Source organism: Panulirus ornatus, chromosome 18 (assembly GCF_036320965.1).
Source record: "Panulirus ornatus isolate Po-2019 chromosome 18, ASM3632096v1, whole genome shotgun sequence".
Classification (NCBI taxonomy): domain Eukaryota; kingdom Metazoa; phylum Arthropoda; class Malacostraca; order Decapoda; family Palinuridae; genus Panulirus; species Panulirus ornatus.
In genome coordinates this window covers 48,675,968-48,703,816 of record NC_092241.1, presented here as the reverse complement: position 1 = coordinate 48,703,816, position 27,849 = coordinate 48,675,968, and the positions used below count along the sequence as shown (strand labels likewise).

The following is a 27,849-nucleotide window of genomic DNA, read 5'->3' as shown; positions in this document are numbered from 1 at the left end:
AGAAACAACATGGAGCTAGGTGACGTAGGGTGGGAAATTTAGATTTTTTGGGAAAAAAGAAAAACAGAAAAGCAAATATGTAGTAACGAAATTATAAAGATTATTCAGCAGGAAGAAACCTTGCAAGTTTTTGAGCAAAGGCAGAAGCAGAATGGAAAATATACGGTAATATAGCGTAACTTCGGCATATGGGTTAACGGACAATGCCGAACGTTAAGCAGACGACGATGTGTTGACCAAGAGCCACGTTCGATCTAAAATAAGGCAGGGGAAGCCTTGAGTGTAGGTGGACGAAGAGTAGTAACATAAAGAATAGAAACAAAGAATTGAAAATTCAGAGGTGATAACTAAAGAATCAGCCCTATAGAAGTCCGGGGTTTGGGAAACCATGACATTCGAGAGAGAAGGCTAGTCTAGATGACCAAGAAATATAAAGGTTAGAGGACAAGTTAATCAGAACGTAGGCTGCTAAGTCACATGGTTGAGGATAAGGTAGAAAAATATAGATATTAGTCGATGAAAATATGAGGTTAATGAATAATGACGGATATCATGGAAAGTCTGTGTATTATGGATCTAAGGGAAAAAAAAAAAAAATGGTTAGCAGTGTGATTAATCCAAAAACGTTTAACGAAACGAGGGATTTTAATACTTAAATAGGTGATGATGTGTGGGGTAAACGGTTGCTATATCGAATTGAAAGGAGACAGAATACTAAACGAGGGAAGTGGGATACGAGAAATTCAGAGCTGACGTGACTTCGTTGGTAGAACGGTGAGGGGAGGACCGTGCGGGCTAGGCGTCCGTCGTCTATCTTCATCCTTCAATTAACTTATCACTTTTCAGTCCTTTCCTGTGAAATTACTAGTCATTTTGAACTCGACAGAAATGATGCTTTGGCATTTCATTTTTTTTCCTCAAAATTTGCATCGTTGACCCCGACCACCAAGTGACGATAGCAGGTGTTACTGCAGATTTTTTTCTCTCCAAATAACCATAAATTCTTCGATAACTGTTAACTTAGGCAGCGTAGATAATGTCAGTCGTGGACTTAAAACGAAATACCTATTCATGAAGCCTATCATTTAACGTATCCTTGGTGCTGATTTCAGTTACTCTGATCAGTAAATCATTCCACATGTTACAGTCCTTTTGTAGAAAAAGTTCACTTCATTCAAAGTAGATGTTTGTACACAAGTTTGTATCTATTACTACGAAAGAAATTAAACAAATCTATCCTTAAGTAGCTTGTTATACCGAGATTATCAAAACCTTGTGTGAGAAATGAAGAGAACTGCCATATTAAAGGGTATGCTTTTCCTTCAAACCGCAATGATCATTTTAAGTATTATTGCAGCCAAGAATACTTATGCTTACCTCATTTCATCCTGCCGTGACATTTAGCATCTGGTTTCATTTATTCAAAGAACACGATCAGTGTCAGCTACGAGTTTATTGCTCTGATACGAGTGTTAGGTTAGGGCATCCACCATATTCGGGTAAGTCCGCGATTTCGATGCTAAATTTTCTCCTCTTTGACTGTTCTCGATGTCGCTAAAGCGTCATCAAAAACTTCGAAGCTATCAGAAGCTGCAACGATATCTCTGTTGTATAGTTTCATCTCGAGATCACAGACTTCCCTCCAACTTGTTCAAACTCTGTTCGACGTCTCGCATCATCTACCACAACGTGATCGACAGCAGAACACAACACAATTCTACCAGAGCAGAGTTTGAAGCTGGTGAAATTTTAACACTACTTGCAATCCCATTCGAACTTCCTCAAACATACTCTTACACAATTCTGCCAACCTGTCTCTAAGTTTCACGTCGCTGACTATCATCACGTAACATTGCCAGACCAGGAAGTAACAGAGAGGGACACAGCTGCTTATTTCCTTTGTGTCAACCTACCATCCCGATCAGATCTTCGCCAGGCAAGCGCCACGACCAGATGTATTCTACCCATTCATCCGTTACTCACGAGCAATGTGGATGAATTACTGCACATTATGACCCTATGTTAGCATATTTAGGCCTTAAACTATATGTCAGAATCATATGGCTTGGTCGTCAAGTTAGAGAGCTAGTGATGGTAAATTTAAGTCTGTCACCAGGAAGCATCGTTCGAAAAAATGCAGTGTGCAGGAGTCGAGAACAAACAGATAGGTTGTCTCGTAAAATTGTCAAACGAGGCCGTTGGGAGTTTGCCGTTTTCCTTCTGGACGAAGAACTTGAAGGTCAACAGAACATGGGCACAAACACATAGAGAATCCCCGCCAAGTGTCATACACATAATGTTCTTTGTTTTTGCTGGTCAACGGTAAAAATATCTCTGCCGAGGAACAGATTGGAGGGTAAGTTAAAAGGATGAACGAATGAATTAAAAAGATTGGTTGGCTGTTTTTTTTCGGGATTCAGGCCTAATCAGTTGCCAGGGTTAAAAAGGTTGGTAGGTTGGTTATCTTCGGGATTCAGGCCTAATCAGCTGTCAGGGACATTAATACCGTCAATGTTAAATACTAACCACCAATCGAAAATTCTTACTAGGTAAGTTTAGGATGATTCGAAGATGAGTCACATGAGTCCATGTCCCGTGTTGAGACGCTGATAACCCGTAATGAGTCGCTTCCGTTGTTGGTATCTCGTGAAATGGCTGGCTGGTTAGATGGAGATGAGGCCACAAACATGATTGATTTTTCAATGGAGGAAAAGATAATGGGAGGTGAAAATAAATCTGGGAGGGGATTGGTTGGAGGGTTCTTGGGAGTGAGTCATTTAAAATGTGCTTGATGTATAGGTATCTATACAAGTGTATAGCCGAAAGATCTTGAACACCTTCTTCAGAAATTAATGATAATTCGAAGCGTACATGCCCTGTCACTATGGATGTGTGCTATGTTGTATATATATATATATATATATATATATATATATATATATATATATATATATATATATGTATATATATATATATATATATATATATATATATATATATATATATATATATATATATATATATATATATATATATATATATATATATATATATATATATATATATATTTTTCATACTATTCGCCATTTCCCGCGATAGCGAGGTAGCGTTAAGAACAGAGGACTGGGCCTTTGAGGGAATATCTTCTGGCCCCCTTCTCTGTTCCTTCTTTTGGAAAATAAAAAAAAAAAAAAAAACGAGAGGGGAGGATTTCCAGCCCCCCGCTCCCTTCCCTTTTAGTCGCCTTCTACGACACGCAGGGAATACGTGGGAAGTATTCTTTCTCCCCTATCCCCAGGGATATATACATCACAAGAGAGAAATATAACAGTCAGTTGATATACATCGAAGAGACGAAGCTAGGACGCCATTTGGTAAACATGTCTCCCCTGATGATGTGATTATTACACGAAAGTGCACTTGGGAACTTTTCGTGTTTCATTTTCCCCGTGGACTCATAGGAATATATATATATATATATATATATATATATATATATATATATATATATATATATATGTATATATATATATATATATATATATATATATATATATATATATATATATATATATATGTATATATATATATATATATATATATATATATATATATATATATATATATATATATATATATATATGTGTGTGTGAGAGAGAGAGAGAGAGAGAGAGAGAGATTGTACTCAGCGGTCGTTATTTATGCTTTGTTGTCGTTGTAGACGTTTAGCATCATGATCTTGGGAGGACACAGGGTGATGGCATGAATACCTCAGTGTCTCGTTTCTACATCTGGGTCACGTGTGGCCCCACAATAAAAGGCATGCTCTTCCTGCTCCCGCCGTGAAGTGGTCCACGGAATACGACCGGCCGTTAAGCTGTCGTGTGTTTGGTATTTTCTGATTGTTTTTGAAAGCCTTAGTTAGTTAGGTCTCGCGAGTTCAGTGACCGGCTGTCAGGAGGAGGGAGGCCCTCGCTGGCCAAAGCTGCTGCATCCTGGTCTCTGGGCTACTGCAGGTCTTCTCTCTCTCTCTCTCTCTCTCTCTCTCTCTCTCTCTCTCTCTCTCTCTCTCTCTCTCTCTCTCTCTCTCTCTCTCTCTCGATACGAATCGATCTTGTGGGAGTCTCCGAGGCCAACCTTCCTTTTCACTTTCCCCCTGAGGTCTTATAATCTGGTACGTGTTCCTTGGTTTTGGAGGCGGACAGACATCTGTTATGACAGGTCTGGCATCTGGTTCAGAATCACTGTCTTACAGACCTTAAAACTGGTTTACAAACCTTGAAACTGTTTCGCATACTTTAAAAACTATATTTACTTATATGAACCCTCAATTTCGTAAACGCGTGAACCATTGTCTCACAAAGTCTCGAGTCAGCGTTCGAGATAGCCAGCCTCTCAGATCACTGTCTGACGAAGCCTCGAAAACACCAGATTCAAATACCCCCCCCCCCCCTTCCAGAGCCTGCTTTTGGAAAGTGGGTTTGCGATGGAAGCAAGTGTCCCGCGGTCGTCTGTAGTACATACAAGGCAGTGTTGCAGGAGGTAACACCTGTGGTTTTGAGAAGAATACATCGCAATGGGACGGGAAAGCTTTGATACCCATCTCCAGCAGGGTGCAACAGATCCAGCTTCGCTTGTCAAAACTGCTTTTGGTGTCTAGGAATGGAATGCCAAAAGAAAGGACGAAGTCTGGAAAGCGTCCCGGAGTCCGTGAGTTTCATCCTTGTTGTAAGAACCTCGGTTCCTCAGGTCTAGACCTTTCGCGTCCAGAATTGAAAACAAAGCATGATTTACTGGTGACTGGGGAGCAAGGACGAACGATAGAAGAACGTGCGTGTGTCTGTAATTACGTATTTGTAACTGTACTGGGTCGAGGGGGGCCCATCTCTTGGAACACTATCTTCTGTCATACAGCCTCTTGAATTTATGGACGCTGTCTACGTTGATCATGTCCTCAGTCAACCTGTTCCATTCATCCAACACTCTTATACTATAAAGCTATTTCTTTATATCCTTTTTTTAGAAGTTTCTTTTTTTAATTTCATGTTAAGTTCCCGTGTCGCTTTATTCCTAGAACTATAATTCTACATATCTTGAACAACTGTTCACTGACTGCATCATTGATCTGTTTTAAGAACTTACAGGTTGTGATCAGGTCACACTTTACTCTTCTCTCTTCCAAGGTGGATAAACTTTAAAAAAGTACCAGACTTTCCCTGTAACTTATCTCTTAATTCTAGAACCATATTTGTTGCCCTTCTCTGGATCTTCTCTATTAGCTTATAGTGCTTCTTTAGATGCGGTGACCAAACCTGAGAAACATATTCTAGTTGTGGCCTTAATGTAGGATAAGAATAGCTTGCAGATTATTCCCTTATCCATACACTTAATATTTATGCTAATATTTTTGCCGGCAGACAGTTTGACTCCTTAACTGTTCTTCTACTGTGGGAGTCTAGCGACGAGTTAGGGACGAAGTCGACTTCTCTCACACACAGAATCCTGAAGCTTATATCCAGCCAGATGATACTCAGATTGAGGTCGTCTTTTGTTTTGTCTCATCCTCATTGCTCGACATTTGCTCGGATTTTATCACCCATGTCTCAGACCAGCTTTGGGATCCGTTCGGGTCTTCTTGAGAGCTGGTACAATCCTCCTGGCTTTTCACTTCTCTTATGACTCTTACGTCATCTGCAAACATGTTGAGGTAGGAGAAGTTCATACCTTCAGGCATGTTAGTTATATAGATCAACAAGAGGAACACGGTGGCACTTCTATCTATCTATCTATCGAGGGAATTTCCTCTTTATTCCTGCTTGGTGATACAGCTTCTTGCTTAGCCTTCCATGAGGTCCAGTGTCAAATGCTTTCTGGCATTCCAGACAGTCTACCCAGACTTCTCTTTTGTCCACGACTCGGCTCACTCACTCGTAGACCTCTTAAAGAGGTTAGTTACACATGACTTTCTTTGCGTAAAACAATGCTGTCTCTCACTTTGGCTTTCTTAAAACAATGCTGTCTCTCACTTAGGCTTTCCTGAAACAATGCTGTTCGCAGTTAGGCTTTCCTAAAACAATGCTGTCTCTCACTTAAGCAGTTTCTATTCCGCAGAAAGTCATTCCCTCGTTTTCTAATAAATCTATTCCAGAATCTTACACACCACACTCATTAGTGAGACCAGTCTGTAGTTAAGCGCCTGCTTCTGATCTCCTTTTTTTATATATAGGTATGGCATTTCACCTTTTCCATTCCCTTGACGCTTCGCCTCTCCCCGGCGACATATCGTACAGTAATTCAAGTGATTTATTTAGCGTATCCACACCCATCTTTAACACGAATGATGGAGCTTCATCAGGACCATGAGCCCTGTATGGGTCAAGATCCTTTTCAGTGTTCTGTTAATATCTTTTGTAGATATCTCATTGATTTCCAGAACCTCCTCCCCATGTCATCTGCCCGGTGTTGAGGGTATAATGTGTCTTACACTAAATCGCAGTTGAACTTGTTATTCATCTCCTCATATCCTTACATCACGCCATCCTCGTCAATATTTCCCTCTGATTCCCTTGGCCTGATTAGCTGCTCCTCAGCTGACAACTACTGGCTTCTGATGAAGGTATGGAATAGTTTTGGATTTCCAGTTGCCGCCTTGTCCACTATATTCTTTTGAAAGTTTCTCTGTCTCCTCCTATCTTATCCTGCTGTACTTATCCCGTGCCCTCATACACCTTGCAAATATTGAGTGGCCATAACGTCACTGTACACCTCGAAGCCCCTTAGCTTTTTGACATCTTTGGTTTAACCATTCCGTCATCCTTCATACCCTTCCGTCTGTATGCGAGGTTTAAGGTACCCATGTGTGTACTCCCTCATTCTAAATTTCACAGAACTCTCACCAGGAAGTCCTGGTTCCTGGACACTGAAATCCATTTCGCATTCTACTTCACCATAAATATTATTGAGGTTGCGTTTTTTTTTTCCTCGATGATATCTCCTCTTTATTTCCTGTCCCACCTCTTTTCTCTTAGTATCCATGTTTACCACACTGTCAAACTTGAGCATTACATGATCACTTCTTCCAGTTGATGTATTACGTATGATAACCGCAACATTGTAATGAGATCTAGCAGTGATGGTGCATCCGTCCTTCTCGTCTCCTTCCCTGACGTGTTGGCAGAGGAGATTTTCTTGTATATATATATATCTGACTGTTCTCCATGACGCCCTATCACCATGAGAAACTAGATTCCCCCAGTCTCTCACTTTATAATTGAAATCTTCCATTATTAGTTCTGTACCATCTCAAGGAATTGAGTGTTTCGTTGTTGTATGTACCACTCTGACTGTTGCTTCATTGTTATCATTGTATATTCGTTCTGGATCGTTGGAATGCTTGGGTGGATTGTATAATGCTAACAACACTATACTCCACCTCCCAACAGTTACTCATCTCATTACGTATTGTCTGAATTGACCATCTTCCTTTAGAACTTAAGATAATCATCTTTTACTAAGAAGGTTAATCCTCCCTCTTCCTTTACCCTTTCTTTCCTCTCTTGTCATCATGTACCCCTCTGGGACGACCAGCCTCACGATGCCAACACTATCAGCTGCACGTCCCATAATAACGCTATACTGAATTCCTGTTCTTTACTGCTATCTATTAATCCATCAGCATTAGAATACATTACATTCACTCAGACGTTTTTCATCTAACACACCTGCCCTCTCTTCACTGTGAATGCCTGTGATTTTGTAAGGGAGTTGGTATATAAACAGAGCGGGGTAAAGGTCCAACTGAATTTTTAAGATCCTGGTGGAGCGAGGCGCAGCAGCAGGTGGTGTCAGGCGGAGCACGTTTGTTTACACGCGCCGGCCAGGCTCAAGCTGGCGGGAGGAGGAGGAGGAGGAGAAGGAGGCTACTGCGTTGCTCCACACGCACACAAACGCTATCCCAGGCAGCAGTAGTCGTGGTACTGTACTGCAGTGCGTTGTCTCGCGAGTAGGTCAGGACCCCATCTGGCCCGGGCAGGTGGGAGGCGATGGTCGCACGTGGGGAAGGAGGGAGATTAGTGTAGTGGGGTGCCGCGTGTGCTCACCTGGGAATGAGGTTTCAAGTATGGCGACCCACATGTGTACATGAGCGTGCTGTACTCGCACACACACACACACACACACACACACACACACACACACACATCTCTTAAAAAGAGGTAGAAATGTGAGTGGCATGAAGGAACACAGCTGCTCGGCTGTTTCCTCTTGAATAACCTTAAGCCAGAGATGCTCAGGACGGAGCCCAGACCTGTGAGCCGACAGAGCAACCGTTGCGACGACTTGCATGAAATGTGTGGGACAGCTTTGTACATTTTCCACCACGTTCATAACTGGCCAGATCGTATATACCACGATCATAGCTGTCTAAAGTGTATACACTACGATCATAGCTGGCTAGAATGTCTGTACTACGTTCATAGCTGGCCAGAGCGTATATACTACGATCATTGCAGGCCAGAGCGTATATACTACGATCATTGCAGGCCAGAACGTATATACCACGATCATCGCTGGCCAGAGCGTGTATACCACGTTCATGGGTGGCCAGGGTGTATATACCACGATCATAGCTGACCAGGGTGTATATACTGTCCTCAACCTGGAGCCATGACATTTTCCTGGCTCTTCTTGGCCCCTGTGGGAATATTCCTTGATGTCCATACTATATTCTGGTACGAGATCTTCGCTGCATAGCTCGTGGTTGTTACGATGAGGAGAATTGAACGTAGTTACCTCTCACGTAATCTAACTAGGTTAGCTGAGGGTTTGGATGGCTCGTCAGAACAGATTGGAGTTGCCAGAGCAATTTATATTACGTGCTCAGGAGTTGTCATGGGCGGTTATCACGAAAATTCCACCGTGTTGCCAGGTAGCAGGACCCTTGTTGAATATAAGACAGATGCTTCCAGACGAGTGACACCGTGAGCAGCCTAGGGGGGTGTGGTAGGTGTCAGTCTATAGTTAGCAGACGACTGTATCTCAGAGGGAACGCCGACCGTCGCTGACGACAGCCGAGCGACCGAGTCGTCGAGCGTGTCAAGGGCTCTCCTCCACAAGAGGCCGTCTAGACGGAGGGCGACGCATTACAAGGGTCGATAAGGAAAGGGCTTGATGGCGACGAAGTCACCTCCTTAGAGGGGGGGCGAGTTATCGTGCTTTTAACTACTACCCGAAGCTCCTCCACACTTGGTCATTGATTCAAGTTGACTTTATCTCGTCAGATGGTAGAGAGCTCACGTCATTGTCGGCGGCACAGAGTTGAATAACAAGGTCTGACTGAGCAGCTGCTTACATATGGTTCCCGTATTGAAAGTCTGCCACTCCAGATCAGACACTCTACACTGAAGGTCCTTCGTTCGATTAATGGTAATATGTGTCTGTCTGTCTGTTTGTTTATGTAAGTCCGTGTTTATGTATGTATTTCCCTATCTGTTCTGTAAGAGAAGGAAGTTTTACACCAGTGGGATCCCTTCCCTGTGAATTTTCTCCTTATTGTACAGTCTGTATTGTCTCCAAAGGTTCGTGTATCCGCGTTTGTTACTACAAATATATTTTTTTCTTCGCATATTTTATTTCGTGTTTCTTAATTAGTTTTTTGGTTTTGGTCTTGTCTAGTTTGCTTGTCATATCTGATTTTGAAATACGGCTCATCATCTGCTCCATGAAGTCCATTCAAAAACTTGTACGTTATTATCTCGACTTTCTTCCCTCCCTCCCAGATTGAGCACTTCCATCGATGATCATCTTTCCCAGTAACTCAGCTGTAGTATAATCTTTGGGTGGGGTGAAAAAATCACGTGCATGCGCTCCATTTCGGACCTAATGTTTACTCTAAATCCTCTTCTGGGTTATCTGGACATTTTTCCGTGTTGTCGTATTGAAAACCGATTTCGATGTTGGGTAAAGAATAATTCGCTTTCTTGATAACAGTCCTGGTATGTTTATCTGGTGCTCAAGTCCTTCTCACGTACTTATTCCTGCTGTTCTTCTTCTGCAAGATGGTAGTTATGATTAGTGCTACATTTACTCTGTCTCATCTTCATCACCATACACGAAGCTGGATATAACTTCATCAGCCATGTATGCAACACCATATTAAGCTCGCTTAGGTATCTATTTTTTTTTCTGTTATGTAGACCGTTAATTTCTCTCATGATTTCAAGCAACGTCTTTAGGAATGACTACAATCCCTCTGGCAAGTCGCTCTTATACACCAGAAATCGTACCTACAGAATGAAATTATATTCCTCCCAGTCCAACTCTGTCTTCGGTATTCTCGATTCTCTCACTCCTTAGCAACATCATCAGACACCTCCCATTCAAACTCCTCCATAACTGACCCCAGAGTAATTCCTCACATGCTTCAGCAGCTTATAGTCACAGATCCCTCCACCCTCCAACCATCACAACTTTAAGGAAATACATATACGCTCCGAAATGACCCGAAAAAGCACTTGGGCAACTTCCCTCCCACCAGAATATCCTGTAGTCTTACCAGCAGAGCCAAGCTCCATCCTCCTCTACCAGTAGAGCCAAACTCCATCCTCCTCTACCAGTAGAGCCAAGCTCTATCCTCCTCTACCAGCAGAGCCAAGCTCCATCCTCCTCTACCAGCAGAGCCAAGCTTCATCCTCCTCTACCAGTAGAGCCAAGCTCCATCCTCCTCTACCAGCAGAGCCAAGCTCCATCCTCCTCTACCAGCAGAGCCAAGCTCCATCCTCCTCTACCAGCAGAGCCAAGCTCCATCCTCCTCTACCAGCAGAGCCAAGCTCCATCCTCCTCTACCAGTAGAGCCAAACTCCATCCTCCTCTACCAGTAGAGCCAAGCTCTATCCTCCTCTACCAGCAGAGCCAAGCTCCATCCTCCTCTACCAGCAGAGCCAAGCTTCATCCTCCTCTACCAGTAGAGCCAAGCTCCATCCTCCTCTACCAGCAGAGCCAAGCTCCATCCTCCTCTACCAGCAGAGCCAAGCTCCATCCTCCTCTACCAGCAGAGCCAAGCTCCATCCTCCTCTACCAGCAGAGCCAAGCTCCATCCTCTATCATCCAGGAGAAGATTGAATTTGATCTCGTCACCTTCATGGTCTCTTCTCCTTCAGGGTCTCATCTCCTTCATGATCTCTTCTTCATGGTCTCTTCTTCATGATCTCGTCATCTTCATGGTCTCATCTCCTTCAGGATCTCATCTCCTTCATGGTCTCATCTTCATGATTTCATCTTCAGGTTTTCATCTCCTTCATAGTCTCATCTTCATGATCTCATTACCTTCATTAAGAATTTCTCTAGGATCTCAGCAGCAGTGTCAGGTTTGGTCATCGCTGTACGGTCACCAACCTCCGATGTTTTTTTGTTTTTTTCTTTTGGTCGTCGAGCAACAAGCGTGTCTGCATTTGTTAGACACAGTCTGTGGTCTGACGCTTCATAAGTTTGTCCTCTCTGCTCACTATGCAGTTTTTTTTTTAGTGGATTTGTGAGCGTGTTTGTGATTTCACGTAAGTGTGTGTGTGTGTGTGTGTGTGTGTGTGTGTGTGTGTGTGTATGTGACCAAGGCGAAAGTCATTTGAAATTGTGACTTTACCTCAAAGATTATGAACGCTGCCACTAGCGCCCCACGCACTGTCTTACAGAAAAAAGAAAATGGGCTTAAGTTTCCCCCTGTACAACGGGAGGGGTATAACTCCCGTGTCATCACATGGCTCAGTATGCCTGGCGAAGATCCTGGTTCAGCTAACCCACCCCCACTGGCGAGGCTTCAAGATCCACCTCGCTGAAAACACTTTGACTCAGGCAAGTCTTATGCCACACCGCTGAGGTCAAAGATTCATCGAACCCTTGAGCGTTACTGCTAAGGGAGGTTGATGGCACTAGCCTAAGCTGCTCACGTAGGTGCAGGTATAAGCCACAGACAGACTCGAGAAGATGACGCTGAAGTCAGAGCAGAGGACAACATTCCGGGTTATCTTGCGACGACAGAGATTATTTCAGACGTGAAATCTGCCGTCAGGTGGTGTGTGTGTTTATGTGTGTGTGTGTGTGTGCAGGGGAAGGGGAGGTGGATATCCCTGGCTCCTCTCCAGTTTTCGGTGGTGTCAGGAACGCGCCGTATCGTGTCGCTCCCACGCCTTCAGTATTTACTTGGACATCGGACTATTGGGATGGAAGGCGGACGCTGGTCGCTGCGGGACATCACTGGCGGACGCATCAGCCACCTGCACCTTCCTTGCTGAGGATGAGACGGTTCTTAAGATAATCACAGAGGTACTCGTAATTACAGAGGTACTCGTAATCATAGAGGTACTCTTAATCACAGAGGTACTTGTAATCACAGAGGTACTCGTAATCACAGAGGTACTCGTAATCATAGAGGTACTCGCACTCATAAAGGTACTCGTAATTACAGAGGTACTCGTAATCACAGAGGTACTCGTAATCATAAAGGTACTCGTAATCAGAGGTACTCGTAATTACAGAGGTACTCGTAATCATAAAGGTACTCGTAATTATAGATACTCGTAATCATAGAGGTACTCGTAATTATAGAGGTACTCGTAATCATAGAGGTACTCGTAATCATAGAGGTACTCGTAATCATAGTGGTACTCGTAATCATAGAGGTACTCGTAATCATAGTGGTACTAGGTACATATAAGAGGTGTTTGGTAAGATGTCCATCTCTGCAACCCGTTGGACAACATAGTTTGATCTGTCCATATATGTATTGGGGGTTCGAGGTCTCACGTACGTGCTCGGGACTTCGAGGTCTTACATACATGGTGGGGATTACGAGGTCTCACATACGTGGTGTGGATTTCTAGGTCTCACAAACGTGATGGGGACTTCGAGGTCTCACATACGTGGTGGGGAATTCGAGGTCTCACATACGTGGTGGGGACTTCGAGGTCTCAAATACGTGGTGTTGATTTCTAGGTCTCACAAACGTGATGGGGACTTCGAGGTCTCACATACGTGGTGGGGAATTCGAGGTCTCACATACGTGGTGGGGACTTCGAGGTCTCATATGCATTGTGGGGACTTCGAGGCCTCACATACGTGTTGGGGACTTCGAGGTCTCACATACTTGTTGGGGACTTCGAGGTCTCACTCACGTACGTGCTCATGACTTCGAGGTCTCATACACGTGGCAAGGACTTCGAGGACTCATATACGTGGTGGGTAGACTTCCAGTCCTCACATATATACTCACATACCATGGTCATGTGTTTGACAGCACTGGTAGGTTCAACCCAGGACACAGTAAACACCCGTGTATAGCTTACGGTGTGTTGGTAGTAGTCAATGGGAGGAGAATCTGTCTCAAGGCCAGACCAGCTCGCTTAGACCTTGGGTTTGTGTGGGCTATATATATATATATATATATATATATATGTGTGTGTGTGTGTGTGTGTGTGTTGAATCTCTCTCTCTCTCTCTCTCTCTCTCTCTCTCTCTCTCTCTCTCTCTCTCTCTCTCTCTCTCTCTCTCTCTCTCTCTCTCTCTCTCCATTCATCACTTCTCTTTCCTTCTTTACAGAGACTAGGATCACCAGGGAAGGTAGGGACGCGGCGCCAGTGCAAGAGGAAGACAAGAAGGGTTGAGGAAGAGGAGCGCCGCTGAACGCTACGGGAGACAGACGGACAGACATGTTCCCTCACATGTACAAAGTCAGGTGAGTTCCTCCAGGTGGCTCTGCGGTAACCATTCTTAGAGGATGACCCTGAGGTGGTCACTGGTGGCTGTCTGGCGTGTTAGACGCACTGACTAGTGGCTGTCTGGCGGGCGTGTTAGAGGCACTGACTAGTGGCTGTCTGGCGTGTTAGAGGCACTGACTAGTGGCTGACTGACGTGTTAGAGGCACTGACTAGTGGCTGTCTGACGTGTTAGAGGCACTGACTAGTGGCTGACTGACGTGTTAGAGGCACTGACTAGTGGCTGACTGACGTGTTAGAGGCACTGACTAGTGGCTGTCTGGCGGGCGTGTTAGAGGCACTGACTAGTGGCTGTCTGACGTGTTAAAGGCGCTGGCTTGTGCCTGTTTGACGTGTTACAGGCACTGACTAGTGGCTGTCTGACGTGTTGAAGGCACTGACTAGTGGCTGTCTGACGTGTTAGAGGCACTGACTAGTGGCTGTCTGACGTGTTAGAGGCACTGACTAGTGGCTGTCTGACGTTAGAGGCACTGACTAGTGGCTGTCTAGCGTGTTAGAGGCATTGACTAGTGGCTGACTGACGTGTTAGAGGCACTGACTAGTGGCTGTCTGACGTGTTCGAGGCACTGACTTAGTGGCTGACTGACGCGTTAGAGGCACTCTCTGGTTACTTGCCTAACGTGTCACACTCACACTTATGGATTTGATAGATTTGTTCTTTGTTCTTCCAAGTGTCAGAGTCGCATGTTGTTCTAACTGCTTGAATAACAGATGTTCTTCTTTGTTGTGATCCTCAGACTTAGATTATTGTGATGGTACCTCTCCTTCCCAGTACTACTGGTCATACATCCAAGCCACATTACCACAGTTACTGTTCCCTCATACATCCAAGCCACATTACCACAGTTACTGTTCCCTCATACATCCTAGCCACACTACCACAGCTGCTGTTCCCTCATACATCCAAGCCACACTACCACAGCTGCTGTTCCCTCATACATCCAAGCCACACTACCACAGCTGCTGTTCCCTCATACATCCTAGCCACACTACCACAGCTGCTGTTCCCTCATACATCCTAGCCACACTACCACAGCTGCTGTTCCCTCATACATCCAAGCCACACTACCACAGCTGCTGTTCCCTCATACATCCAAGCCACACTACCACAGCTGCTGTTCCCTCATACATCCAAGCCACATTACCACAGTTACTGTTCCCTCATACATCCAAGCCACACTACCACAGCTGCTGTTCCCTCATACATCCAAGCCACATTACCACAGTTACTGTTCCCTCTTACATCCTAGCCACACTACCACAGCTGCTGTTCCCTCATACATCCAAGCCACACTACCACAGCTGTTGTTCCCTAGTGCACTTACACAGCTTTGCTGTAGAATATAGACATGACACTTTTAATCATCTTACCTACTTAAGTGTCTGATAATTACTTCACTAGTAGTACAACTACGTGTTACCCATCACTTCATATACTTGCTCAGCATGTTGTTCACGTTACTGGTGATGTGTTTCTGTATGTTGCTGGTGATGACGCCTTGACAACCGATGATCAACAGTTTCCCCAGCAAGGTAAGTGCATGTACGCAGATGCAGACGACGCGTCGCTGGCGTGCGCAGCGTTGCGAGAGACGCATTCAAACGGTAAGTCGTGTTCTGTACCTAACGCTGTAGGACACTGCCGGACGCGCACCGTAAGGACCACAGTAAACTTGGAGGTGTGGCCAGACGCGCGCCGTAGCGACCACAGTAAACTTGGAGGTGTGGCCAGACGCGCACCGTAGCGACCACAGTAAACTTGGAGGTGTGGCCAGACGCGCGCCGTAGCGACCACAGTAAACTTGGAGGTGTGGCCAGACGCGCGCCGTAGCGACCACAGTAAACTTGGAGGTGTGGCCAGACGCGCACCGTAGCGACCGCAGTAAACTTTGAGGTGTGGCCAGACGCGCACCGTAGCGACCACAGTAAACTTGGAGGTGTGGCCAGACGCGCACCGTAGCGACCGTAGTAAACTTGGAGGTGTGGCCAGACGCGCACCGTAAGGGCCACAGTAAGCTGGGGGTGTGGCCAGACGCGCGCCGTAGCGACCACAGTAAACTTGAGAGGTGTGGCCAGACGCGCACCGTAAGGGCCACAGTAAACTTGAGAGGTGTGGTGCAGCGCCGCAGTGGGGCGTGTTAGGTCCATAGGTCGTTGCGTGTGTTCCTCCATCTGTCTTCGTAGAGCACACCTGCAGGTGACTCTCCTCCTCATAGTCGAATGCAGTCACTACCTTGTTCTGGTAAAATGGCTGAGTTAGGTTGAAGTTGCAGGCACGTAGTATGCGCGTGTTGACCTGAACTGACCTGAGTTTGACCATGATGTAGGGACTTTAGGGGGAGAAGAGGGATTAGAATATCCTTTTTGGGGATGGTCGAGAGGTGCCTGATGGTTGGTGCTCGGGTTTAGAGAATCCTCGGGGGTTGTTGTTGTTGTTGTTGTTCTTGTTGTTGTCGGACTTCGGTAGTTTCTTTTTCACGTAAATAACTTTATTGTGTACTATAACGTAAATAAGCTTATCAGGTATTTTTTCTCTTTTTACGTAAATTACTTCATTGTGTACTTTCTCTTTTACGTAAATAACCTTATCGGGTACTTTCTATTTTACGTAAATAATTTTATCGGGTATAAAAGTTTTAACGTACATTTCCCAGACCTTCTCTTCATCTAATCTTCAGGAAGGAATATATTCTTTTTATCACTGTTTTGTGTCTTTTATCTACAGTCCATTACCATGGATGATAAGAACCACACACAAATAAATAGATCAACCAGAGTAACGTCTCAGCCAGATAGATAAACACATGACAGTCTGTTGCTGTAAACTTGACTTGGTGAGGAAGTTCGTATTTTTTTCAAAGAGAAGAAACGACGGAAGCCATGTTGGGGCTTTATCATGGATATGCGCTTCCTCCTACTGTAGGGCTGAAGGGAGGGTTCCTATATGTGTGTGTGTGTGTGTGTGTGTGTGTGTGTGTGTGTGTGTGTGTGTGTGTGTGTGTGTGTTTACCCAAGTATAAGTGATCACCTACCACGGTGTGTGTGTGTGTGTGTATGTGTTTACCCAAGTATAAGTGATCACCTACCACGGTGTAAGTGTGTGTGTGTGTGTGTGTGTGTGTGTGTGTGTGTGTGTTTACCCAAGTATAAGTGATCACCTACCACGGTGTAAAACCACATTAACATTCTCTGACTCACCTTGGGCGCGTCTGTTTATCGACCCCCGTCATTCATGTATGCGTCATTACGCGTCTGGCCTGCTGTACTCACGGTCCATAATAACCCCGCCGCTGGGTGAGTAAACGTGAGATCATGGCTAGGGTAAGAGCCAGGTGAGGGCTGAGGTTACGGTGGCCATCCCGGGGAGTTCGCACAACCTCTCAGCTGGGCAGTGAGGAGGCGGCAACACTGTACCATTCATTACCCTCTCTGTAATACATAGAGTTTACGTTCATGGGACCACGCCCTTATATACATGTGTATATATGTATATATATATATATATATATATATATATATATATATATATATATATATATATATATATATAGAGAGAGAGAGAGAGAGAGAGAGAGAGAGAGAGAGAGAGAGAGATAGATATATTTTTTTCTTTCTTTTTTTCCTCTTTTTGTTTTATTTTACTTAGTCGCTGTCTCCCGCATTAGCAAGGTAGCGCAAGGAAACAGACGAAAGAATGGCCCAACCCACACACATGTATAGAGGTTCAAATAAGAGTGGAGAATAGCAGTTCATAGTAGTAGTAATCAGTCAAGAGTACCATGGGGTGCGTAGCGTCAGTAAAGCCCCTTAATTATGACATTAAGGACCCACTTAGGCCGAAGGACCGCCAAGTTCACCGTGATAACTCACTCTCCTGTAGGCTAGGCTAGGGAAAGGCCGTTAATATTCTTACACTTACGACGTAGATACACCGATGTGGGTGAGAGTAATGTGACGTAGTCTGAAAGTCATGTAGAAGAAACTCCGTGAGACATCCGAACACACAAGTGGTTGCAACACTGCAAGTATTGTGAGTTGTGATACATGGGTTTAGAATTGTATTACATCCTAGCAGAACGCGTCAGTGGTTGCAACACTGCAAGTATTGTGAGTTGTGATACATGGGTTTAGAGTTGTATTACATCCTAGCAGAACACATACGTGGTTGCAACACTGCAAGTATTGTGAGTTTTGATACATGGGTTTAGAATTGTATTACATCCTGGCAACAACACGTAAGTGGTTGCAACACTGCAAGTATTGTGAGTTGTGATACATGGGTTTAGAGTTGTATTACATCCTAGCAGAACACATACGTGGTTGCAACACTGCAAGTATTGTGAGTTGTGATACATGGGTTTAGAATTGTATTACATCCTGGCAACAACACGTAAGTGGTTGCAGCACTGCAAGTATTGTGAGTTGTGATACGTGGATATAAAATTGTATTACGTCCCAGCAACAACACATAAGTGGTTGCAACACTGCAAGGATAGTAAGTCAGTACATGGGTGGAAGATGGTATTGCATCATCCTAGCAACACATGGACGTCAGCATCCTACTAGCAACACATTGACGTCAGTAATCCAGCCAGTAAATGCTAGTTAGGGGAGTTGATATGATTGCTGCCACACAGCAGGATTGTGATGGGCTGCTCGATAATATGTCAAGGTACAAACCATTCCTACCATCCGGCGTGATAATGGTGCTGATAACCACAAGGAAGATGAAACACGATAGATTCCCAAGTGCACTTTCGTGTAATGATCACATCATCAGGGGAATGTTGCTCTATCCACAATCCTGTGGTATTAAAGGTCGCTCCGTGGCATATCAAACTGCGTGTAGACAAACCTTCTCAAAGCTGTTATTTTCTTTTCTTTTTTTAGGTTGGGTAGTTAGGTCAATTAAGTTGATTGCCTTCAACTTGTCGCCCGTTAACTAGCTAAGATTCCCGAATTAGATTAATTAATTTATTAGTTGATTAACTCGGGACATTTTGCCTAGTCAAGATGAAGTTGATTAGTTAACGTGTCAGAATTAAGCTTACTAATCAATTATCAGTGTTGATATGGAGAGAGAGAGAGAGAGAGAGAGAGAGAGAGAGAGAGAGAGAGAGAGAGAGAGAGAGAGAGTCTTGCATTTATATATCTGCGATGTTGTGAGCAGTTCATGATATATACAGAGTTATGACAAACTATACCTCAGGAGTTGATCCTGATCCTACTGTGTCCGTTAGTTTGTGGGATGCGATTCCCATGACCATGGGATGAAACCATACCATCGCGTGGAGGGGGACGATCCTCTCCTCCGTGGCCAGGCTGCGGGAGTTAGTTACTGGCCTGTACCTCCCGGCCCTCCACACTGGCACCAGTCCACCGTCAACATCACCTCGCGACGCCTCCACACCACACCGCCCGCCGACCTCCATCCCTCTCCCTCTCTCAGTCACAGCCTCACCCAGGTTGTGTCACCAGCCCTCCCTGCACGGCACACTGGGGAGGTGCATGATAACGTGCTCGTGGGTGTGCGTAGGTACACATTCTCTCTCTCTCTCTCTCTCTCTCTCTCTCTCTCTCTCTCTCTCTCTCTCTCTCTCTCTCTCTCTCAGAAACCCTGTATCGTGGGGTAACTTCATTAGAACCCGGCCATCTCTTACAAAGAGACCCCAGCCCGAAATATTTCCTCCCTGAGCCTCTGTAGTGGTGATCATCTCGTGGGGGTTGTTTCTTGTTGTGGTCGACATATTCACATTCTCTCTCTCTCTCTCTCTCTCTCTCTCTCTCTCTCTCTCTCTCTCTCTCTCTCTCTCTCTCTCTCTCTCTCTCTCTCTCTCTCTCATTACTCTCCAGTTACCCAAACATTCAGTGAGTAAGTAACGCATCGCAGGAATAGCCTCATGAGTCAACACGCGAGAGACCTCGCGAGAGGAATCTTTGGGTTCGTGTTGGGTGCCACATGAGGTGTGTGTGTGTGTGTGTATGTGTGTGTGTGAGGAACACTGTTGTGGAAAATATTTCGCCTCCCTGCTGACGCTGACGAGGAGCTCTATTGCCGATGTTCCCGCGGGAGTGAGTGAGTGAAGCAGCTGTAGTGATGGTGATGGGCGCGGGTGAGGCAGGGATTGGTGCTGTGGAGGGGGGCAGGTTGGGGAGGAGGAGGAGAGCAAGATGGAGGGAGATATGACGGGAGGGAGAGAGTGGGTGAGGGAGGGACCCATCAGAGCAATCTCGAGTGATTAAAACACTGTGGTGGCAGCACTCTTGATGTGGCGGTGATCAATCGTCTCGAAGGGGGTGTTTATTATGGCCACGTAGGTGGTGTGGTGGGTGGTGCTGCTGCCACTGTCGGATGAAGGTGGGGTTGTTATGACCCCATTAGTCGACGTGGTGGGTGACGCTGCTCCTGCCATGGTCGATGTCGCGAGTGAATGGTGTCGCCATAGTCGATGTGGAGGAGGCTGTTGCAGCAGCTCCTCCTCCTGCCACAGGCGATGTGTCGGGTGATGGTTACGTACAGCTGTAGTGTGTGTGTGTGGTGCTTGGTGATGATGATGGTGGTTGCCACAGTCGATGTGCTCCGTGACCGAACGGCCATAGTTGACGTGGTGGTCGTGTCTGGATCAACGGAGGGAGACGGGAGGCAAGTACAGCTGCCCGCAGGATGGGTGTTGGTATGGCCATAGTTGTTGACGTGTGGAATGCGTGGCATTGCCGCATCAGGTGTGGTGGTTGATGAGGCGGTGGGTGAGGTTAATGTATGGTGTCGGTGCTGCAATTGAGGCGACGGTGTTGTTAAAGGCGACGTGGTCGGCAGGATGGGACCGGAGACGTGGTGGTGTTGCTGGTAGTGGAGACGTGATATTGCTGCTGGTACAAGGGGACATGGTGGTACTTCTAAGACAGGAGACTTGGTTGTACTACTGGTATAGACGACGTTGATGTAGATGTAGTGGTTTTGAATAGTTCTGTCGTCGATGGTAGTCCGAGGTGGATGACAGCAGTTTGCCCAAGTTGATGTTGTGGGTGCAGACGAGATCCCTCGTGATGGGTGGCGAGTAATGCATATATACTGCTGACACGGTGTGAGGTGTGGCGTTAGAGTCTGGTATATTTCCCATATAAAAAGATATGAAAAAGGAAATATCTGGACGAAGATAGTACACTGTGTTCCCACCAGTGGCGATGTCCCTTTTTTTTTTTTTTTAGGGGTGATAATGTTACCATAGAGGATGTGGTGTTGCTGCTGTGGTCGAGTTGGCTGATGTGTTGGGTGGTGCCAATGTCAACACGGTGGATGGTGGTGGTGGTTGTAGTGTTGTCACAGCTGATGTGGCAGGGGTAAGAGGGAGGCGAGGGGTGATGATGATGCCACTGCTGACGTGGTGGTAGATGAGTAGGTCTACCACACTGGCATTGATGGCTGGCTGGTGTGCCAGTTCTTGTGGTGTCTGCTGCTGCTGCAGATTATTACGTCGTGTGTTCATGGCACCACAAGGTGTTACCGGACTCCACCAGCCTGTAATTACGCAGCGAGCGAAAATTCGTCTTCGTCAGCGGAAGAAAAATAGTACGTACAATCTCGTCGAGGAACCTCTTACTCCAAAGGGGCCCCATTATCTCCATGCTACTGGAATTAGCGCAGCCTCGACCCCTGCAGAATCCCCCAGTAAAGACACAAGTCCTGGGGTCATACAGAACGACAGTGGTTCGACGACCAATGTGTCGGGTGCTGCCACAGTCGACCTGGTATGTGCTGGTGTTGCCACTGCTGAGGTGGTGCTACGCTGCCTACAGTTGCCATGGTGACTGGTTGGTGGTGTTGCCAATCAGTCGATCGCTTCCTGGAGTTCTCTAACACCTTAGGCGTTCAAATCATTTGTGCGCAAAGTAGTGCTCTTTAACTGCTGTCATGTTCTTTCACTGGTGTCGTCCTATCAGCACACACTTATGTTATCACAATCACAATGTAGTCTTATTTAATTGTCACCGATGATATAACTTCTCCATCAACTTTGAAGATGATTTTGTTTTTGTATTACGATTTAGCAGGTTAGAAAATGGAAGTCTATAAGAAAAATAATGTATTTCGAAAATTTTATGATTTTTTTGTAATTAGAATACTGCAAAATCTTAATATATACGACGGTACGTACATATCAAATTATAGATGATTTGTCTATACTTAGAATACATTGCAAAATCTTAATAGATACGAAGGCACGTACATGTCCAATTTCACCAGCACTAACCTTAGAAGCAGCTTCTTGACGACATTAGCCCAGATGGTGGCTTTCCAATGTAGCGCGAACATCAAGTATTTGATCATGTGGGTAAATGCGCGTATGGCCATTTCCCTCCACGATCTAAGCTTTGAGAGCGAGCAGGTCACCCTACCTATCAACTCGCTCTTCCTCACTAGCTACGACAAGCTGCAGCACATCTCCCCCGACGTCACCGCGTATGTTGCTCCTCCACGCGAATAGATTATATACCACCAAGCGCTCTAAACTTGTACCAAGTCAGTCGGACCTGCTAATTTTACCCTCCTCCAGTTATCGAGGCCAGCAGGCGTGTCAGACAGGCCTTGTGTCCGCGTAGGTCTGCCGTGGGGGAAGGGTGCGGGGGGGCCGCTCAGACTGTAGCCTAGCGTAGGTGAAGTGGTGCTACCTTTTCCTCCATGAAATACATTAGATTTAGAGGCATTAGATATCGATTTGTCACTTTCCATGCGTTATTTTGTTTGCAATGATGTGGATTCTTAACTTCTACGCTTACAGCGTTCACGTATGAAAAATTACAAAATAAATGAAGTTGAAGCGACGAGGCAGAGATGCGCGTTATGACGGCAGCAACTTCTTCTCTCGGTCCGTAATATTGATACGTACTCTTGCTCTGCTTAATACTTTGACTGCGTAAGATTTCCGATTAAAGTGCCACATGATATGAAGACATGCCACTGACGTAGCTGTGCAGGTGTCTTATGTGGTTACGTGTATAATGTGGCATCAATCCTCGTCAAGGAATTGGAGGTAGCTGCGCAGCCAGAGTTCTCTGGTGCTTGACCAGGGACCATAACACACTATTGTTTATCGCAGCCAAACCTTTCACTCAAGAGGATTACGATTCAGTTTCGTTATTTTAACGAACTTAAGCCATTCTGACGAAACCGAAACTAACCTAGAGTATTCTGAATAGATTTAACCTAGCTTAAACCATTGATCAGATTCATCCTTTTTCTTAACTATTTCTAACTAAATTTAACCTGACACAAACCATTCTAACTCAGCTTAACCTAGACTATTCTAACCATTATTTAACCTAACCTAAACTATTTTGACCATATGTAATCTTACGTGAACTTTTTCTAACCAGATTTAACAGCCTACCTAAACTATTTTAACCAGAATTAACCTAACATACTATTTCAACCAGATTTAACTTCTAACCAGATTTAACCTTATCGCAACGAGGAAGTTCCGATATCGTACCTTTTACCATTATAACTTTTTTTTTTAGGCTAACCTGACTTAACCTAACGCAAAATACGTGTGATCTAACTTGATGTGACTTGAACCTAATCCTTAAAACCTAATTTGAACTACTACTACTACTACTATTACTTCCCCTGGTAACATTAAAGCATGTCTGGTACATAGATCGAACGGACCCAGCACGGGCGCTTCTTTGTTGACACGGGAAGAAAGAAATGGTTCTTTACGATGACTATTGAAACACGTGCACGATGAATTCATATGGCTTCTTACGGCCAGCTGCCTGGCTACACCCGTTTCCACTGTCCCTTTACACCCAACCCTAGTGCAATTACCTGTTTCTAAATCGCCTTTTTGTACTGTACTGGGAAGGAATTGTATACTCGCGGGGCTCTGTTTCTTGTACTCTTTCTCTGCCATCATACAACAGTTTAAACTTGTGTATGCTGTCCACATTCATGACCTCATAGCCTATTGCATTCCGTTTTCATCTACTGCTCGTATATTATAGTATGACTTCTTTATATTTTTTTCAGAACTAGAGTTTCTCATTCAATTTCACGTTTATGGCTTCTAGTTGTTCTATCCTCAAATCCTTCTGTTCCCTGTCTGCGTCATCAAGCTGATTTGAAATTTTAAAGGTTGTGATCAAGCCCTTTATATACAGATTCATCACCCATTAGAATTTAATTGTTTTCCTAGGCATTCCAATACCATTCAAGACCTCCAACCCTTCCCATCTCACGGGTGTTGGGGGTATGGCGTCTTCCATTCTAAAAAACGCTTTTGTCATTTACTTCCTCGTACATCCTTACTTCATCCTCTACAGTTCCTCCCTCTGAGTCGCTTGACACGACACGGTGCTCTTTAACTGACAATTTAATCCTGATGAATTTATGGGAATGTTTCTGGCTGCGTCCAGCCCTGATTACAAAATTCCTTGCAAAGTTTCTCGGTTCATTCTTTCCTTATCCCATCATACATTCAGGGTGGCTGGTTGTCCTTCTTAAGCCCCATGTCCACTTTCCCTAAACACACGTGTCCATTGTTCCATTAGGCATGTCTACCGTCTTTCTACGTTCCTATCTTCTGTCCTGTTTGCTCTACCCATGTCTTCTGTCCCTCTTCAGCTGCGTGCGCGCATACTAGGCTGCGGGGATCAGGCTTTCATCCCAGAAAGAAAGTAGGAAATGTTGATATTTTTCATTGTAACAAAATAACGCATGAAATGTCTCGAAAATTCTCTTCTCCAGAGTAAAGGATAGCCCTGGAATTGGTTTAGCTCGTAACCAGACATGCTGGATAAAGATTTGTCAAATATTTTGAAACATATCAACGAAGTTTCTAAATAAACATTTCACAAGTCAATTTCAATCATGTTTGTTTGTTTTTTGTTTGTTTTTTTGGGCGTTTATGTCTTCTTCCGACGCTCCTCTTAGCGGATCTTCTGCAAACGCACATCAAATCAGCCATGTTTATCTTGGATGTATCAACACTATTGTCCTGTTGAGCTACTGGCAGTGTAGTTATACGTTTACAAGTCATTATCAACGTAAGACCATATTCAACGCGAGAGTAGAAGATGGATGGAGTGGCGTCTAACTCATAACTTCCGACCAACATCCTATAGTGTCTGACGCCTGTCTGGCTACTGTGGCGGTTCTCCTCATACCACCGTGTGTGCGTGTGTGTGTGTGTGTGTCAGCAGCATTATTTTACCCCACATCAGAAACACCTCGTCATATCTCCAGCATGAAACGGCCTCTATGTTAGGATTTGCCGCTAAAATTGACGGTTATTTTGGGGCCAGTGAACTGCGTCAGAGCTTCTCCATTCCCGGCACAAGTGCTGTGTCGGCTGCTATCTTTAGCGGTCCAGTAAGTCCGCGCTTATGGAGTTTGTTGGTATTTTCAGCGAGGAATTATTCACGTTCGGAGGCGTAAGGTTTACCTTTTAGGTTTGGCTTATTATTAACTGCGTTTGTATCCAGGCAACGTTGTTAGGCAACTCGCTCCGCGATACTGTTATCATTAGCGCTTGAAATAAGAGTGATATGGTGTATCAAAGTTATTAAAATACACCCTGTTTTTCCATCGATGTTCTTAAGAGCTTTGCGCGTATGTAACCCTGAGTTCTTGGTTTGAAAAAAAAAAAAAAGACGCTATTTACAGCGACTGGTCGTAAATTACAGTATCCAAAGTGGTTTATTTGATAGATTCACTCGGTGCTATTTAGAAGACTTTATAGGACTGAACCTAAACCACGAAAGTCTACAAAACACCCGTAGTGGTGTTAATAAACTTCATGTTGAGATTGTTTAGAAAAAAATTGGTTCACTATCGGGAAAATTTACGTGTTGTAATTAGAAACAGTTGTAATTTTAAAGGCATAGCGATCAAGAATTTTCCTGTTGAAGTCACTGGCTGCATTTGTCCAATTCCGAAATGCAAAGATTGCAACAGCTTTTGTACAGGTGAAACAGGCAAGGGAATTAGATACAGGAACAAAACAGCAGTAGCACAGTACATACATACATACTGGACGGAATCTTATGCATTGTTTGTATATCTCAGTGAAAATGATCACTCAGCCAGCCGACTTTTCTGAAGTGTAGGGGAAGGGATGAAAGAGACACGGTAGAGTCTAGCATGATTAATCTACCTTGATGATAAGCGATTGATTAATTATCAGTCAAGGCATGTGAAAAATAGATCCATTTGGTGTAAAGTTGTGAAGGAAAGTTAAGTTTATTTTGTAACCCTGTAGGTCAACATTGTGTCCAGTTTCACGCAGTAAATTCTAATATCTTACAAGTCATTTTTTCAAAAACTCCCTATGGCTTTCCTTTTTTTTTCTCTCTCTCTCTCTCTCTCCACTGTTTTTCTGATGGCTCTTCAACTCCACCACTCGACACAATAAACTCACTTGGCATCTTACACGAATAGCGAAGTCCTCATACTAAATAAGAAGACATAAAACTTGTTTTAGATGCCCAAGATTCTTATCTGAGTAGTTACTTCAAGTACACATACTTAGGTCTGAGTCGTCCTTGCTCCCAGATCTCACCGTTTTCTATATATATATAATTCCTCAGTTTTTCCTTGTCATAGCTGGTTGCTTGCGCGCCTTCGCCATTAGCTAGACTACATAATCCCAAGCGACCGAGCCGCAGCGTCACGTAATTACCATGTAACTCAAGGGTGGAGGGTGGAGGACTGTTGTGGCAGCTTTTTCGTGCCTTGCTCTGCTGGTCTCCGGAACTTTCTCTCTCTTTCTTTCTTTTTTATGCGTTCATGTGTTTCCAAACAGCCTGCAACTTGTCCCACTTTAAAATGAAAGCTTCGTTAAAACTCTCTCTCTCTCTCTCTCTCTCTCTCTCTCTCTCTCTCTCTCTCTCTCTCTCTCTCTCTCTCTCTCTCTCTCTCTCTCTCTCTCTCTCGTTTCATTCAGGTCTCGTCTCTCTGGGGACCTCTGTTTGTGACTGAAAGCTCTGCACCCCCTCCCCTCTACAGAGAGAGAGAGAGAGAGAGAGAGAGAGAGAGAGAGAGAGAGAGAGAGAGAGAAAGGATTCATGATTAAATATCTTAATGTAATGGTAACAACAGTATATACAAAAATAGTTAAGAATACTGAAGCTCTTGTTTGTAATGAAGATCTACAATTTTTTTTTCTCTTTTTTAACTTTTGCCTCAGTATAGAACGGGGAACTGGTGAATTGTGAAGTCTCGTCATCTGTCACTCTCATAACGCTAAAGTGCCGACGAAGGTCACGGCTTCGGCAGAATGGTACATTGACGAGGTGTTTACACATCCCTTTCCCTCAAGAGGTCGTAGTCACAGACTGCATCGTTCGCTAAGGCCAGGCCCTCAGTCACAGATAAAGAAGCCATGCGAAGAAGATGAGATTGTGTGGGAACACACGAGACAAAGAGGAATAGGTGTTTGAGAGATAGTAAGCCTCGCCCAGCAACTTAGATTTTCTTGGGCAAAAGGTTAAAAAAAAGAGGGTGGTGGAAATATCCATACGGAGGGTTTAAGATGGTTCAATACCTTTTATGTTAGGAGGGTAATACTTCCGCGGGCGGCTGGTGTGTACAACCTGCTGACACGGAGGGTGTTGTAAGATGGGTTCTGGCCCTCACTTTCAACACTCTCCAAAGTCAGGAGGAGAGTAGTACTAACCCCCTGGCGGCAGCAGTCTGAAGTTAGTTGTTTAGGCTGAATTCAAGCCTATCAACTGCCAGGGTCATTAAGGCCGTCAATATCAAGCTACATCCACCAACAGAAGTCTTTAACACTTTCCTCAAGTGTTGAAGGTAATTCTAAGACCAGTTAAGACATTTACTATGCATGCGGCCGTTGCCGTGCACAACTCACGAACGAATGAATAATGAATAGTGACAGCTGTTACATAATTGTTTGATATTTACTGTATCTTCTGTTCTTGTCTTGAAGACGTATCACGTATGGGAAGTAAGGTTCATCAGCTTTTCTTATTTTTCCCATAGGAAGAAAAAGAATAACTTTTCATATCTTATCCATATGGAGTAGAGTTGTAATATTTTGGGTCCGTTGGTGAAAGAAAACGGACG

General features: G+C 44.5%; 1 protein-coding gene across 4 annotated transcripts in view; it reads left to right on the top strand.

Annotated features, from left to right (window-relative positions):
- The window catches only part of LOC139755057 (uncharacterized), a 180,179-nt gene that overhangs the window by 19,158 nt on the left and 133,172 nt on the right, over positions 1-27,849 (top strand). For 3 of the 4 annotated variants that reach the window (XM_071673110.1, XM_071673103.1, XM_071673109.1), the window contains exon 2: positions 13,588-13,723. In XM_071673110.1, coding sequence (XP_071529211.1) covers positions 13,698-13,723 — 26 coding nt within the window. In that variant the 5' untranslated portion in view covers positions 13,588-13,697. Of the gene's footprint in view, positions 1-12,169; positions 12,316-13,587; positions 13,724-27,849 lie in introns of those variants that run through there. The other variant, XM_071673104.1, reaches the window with a different exon arrangement.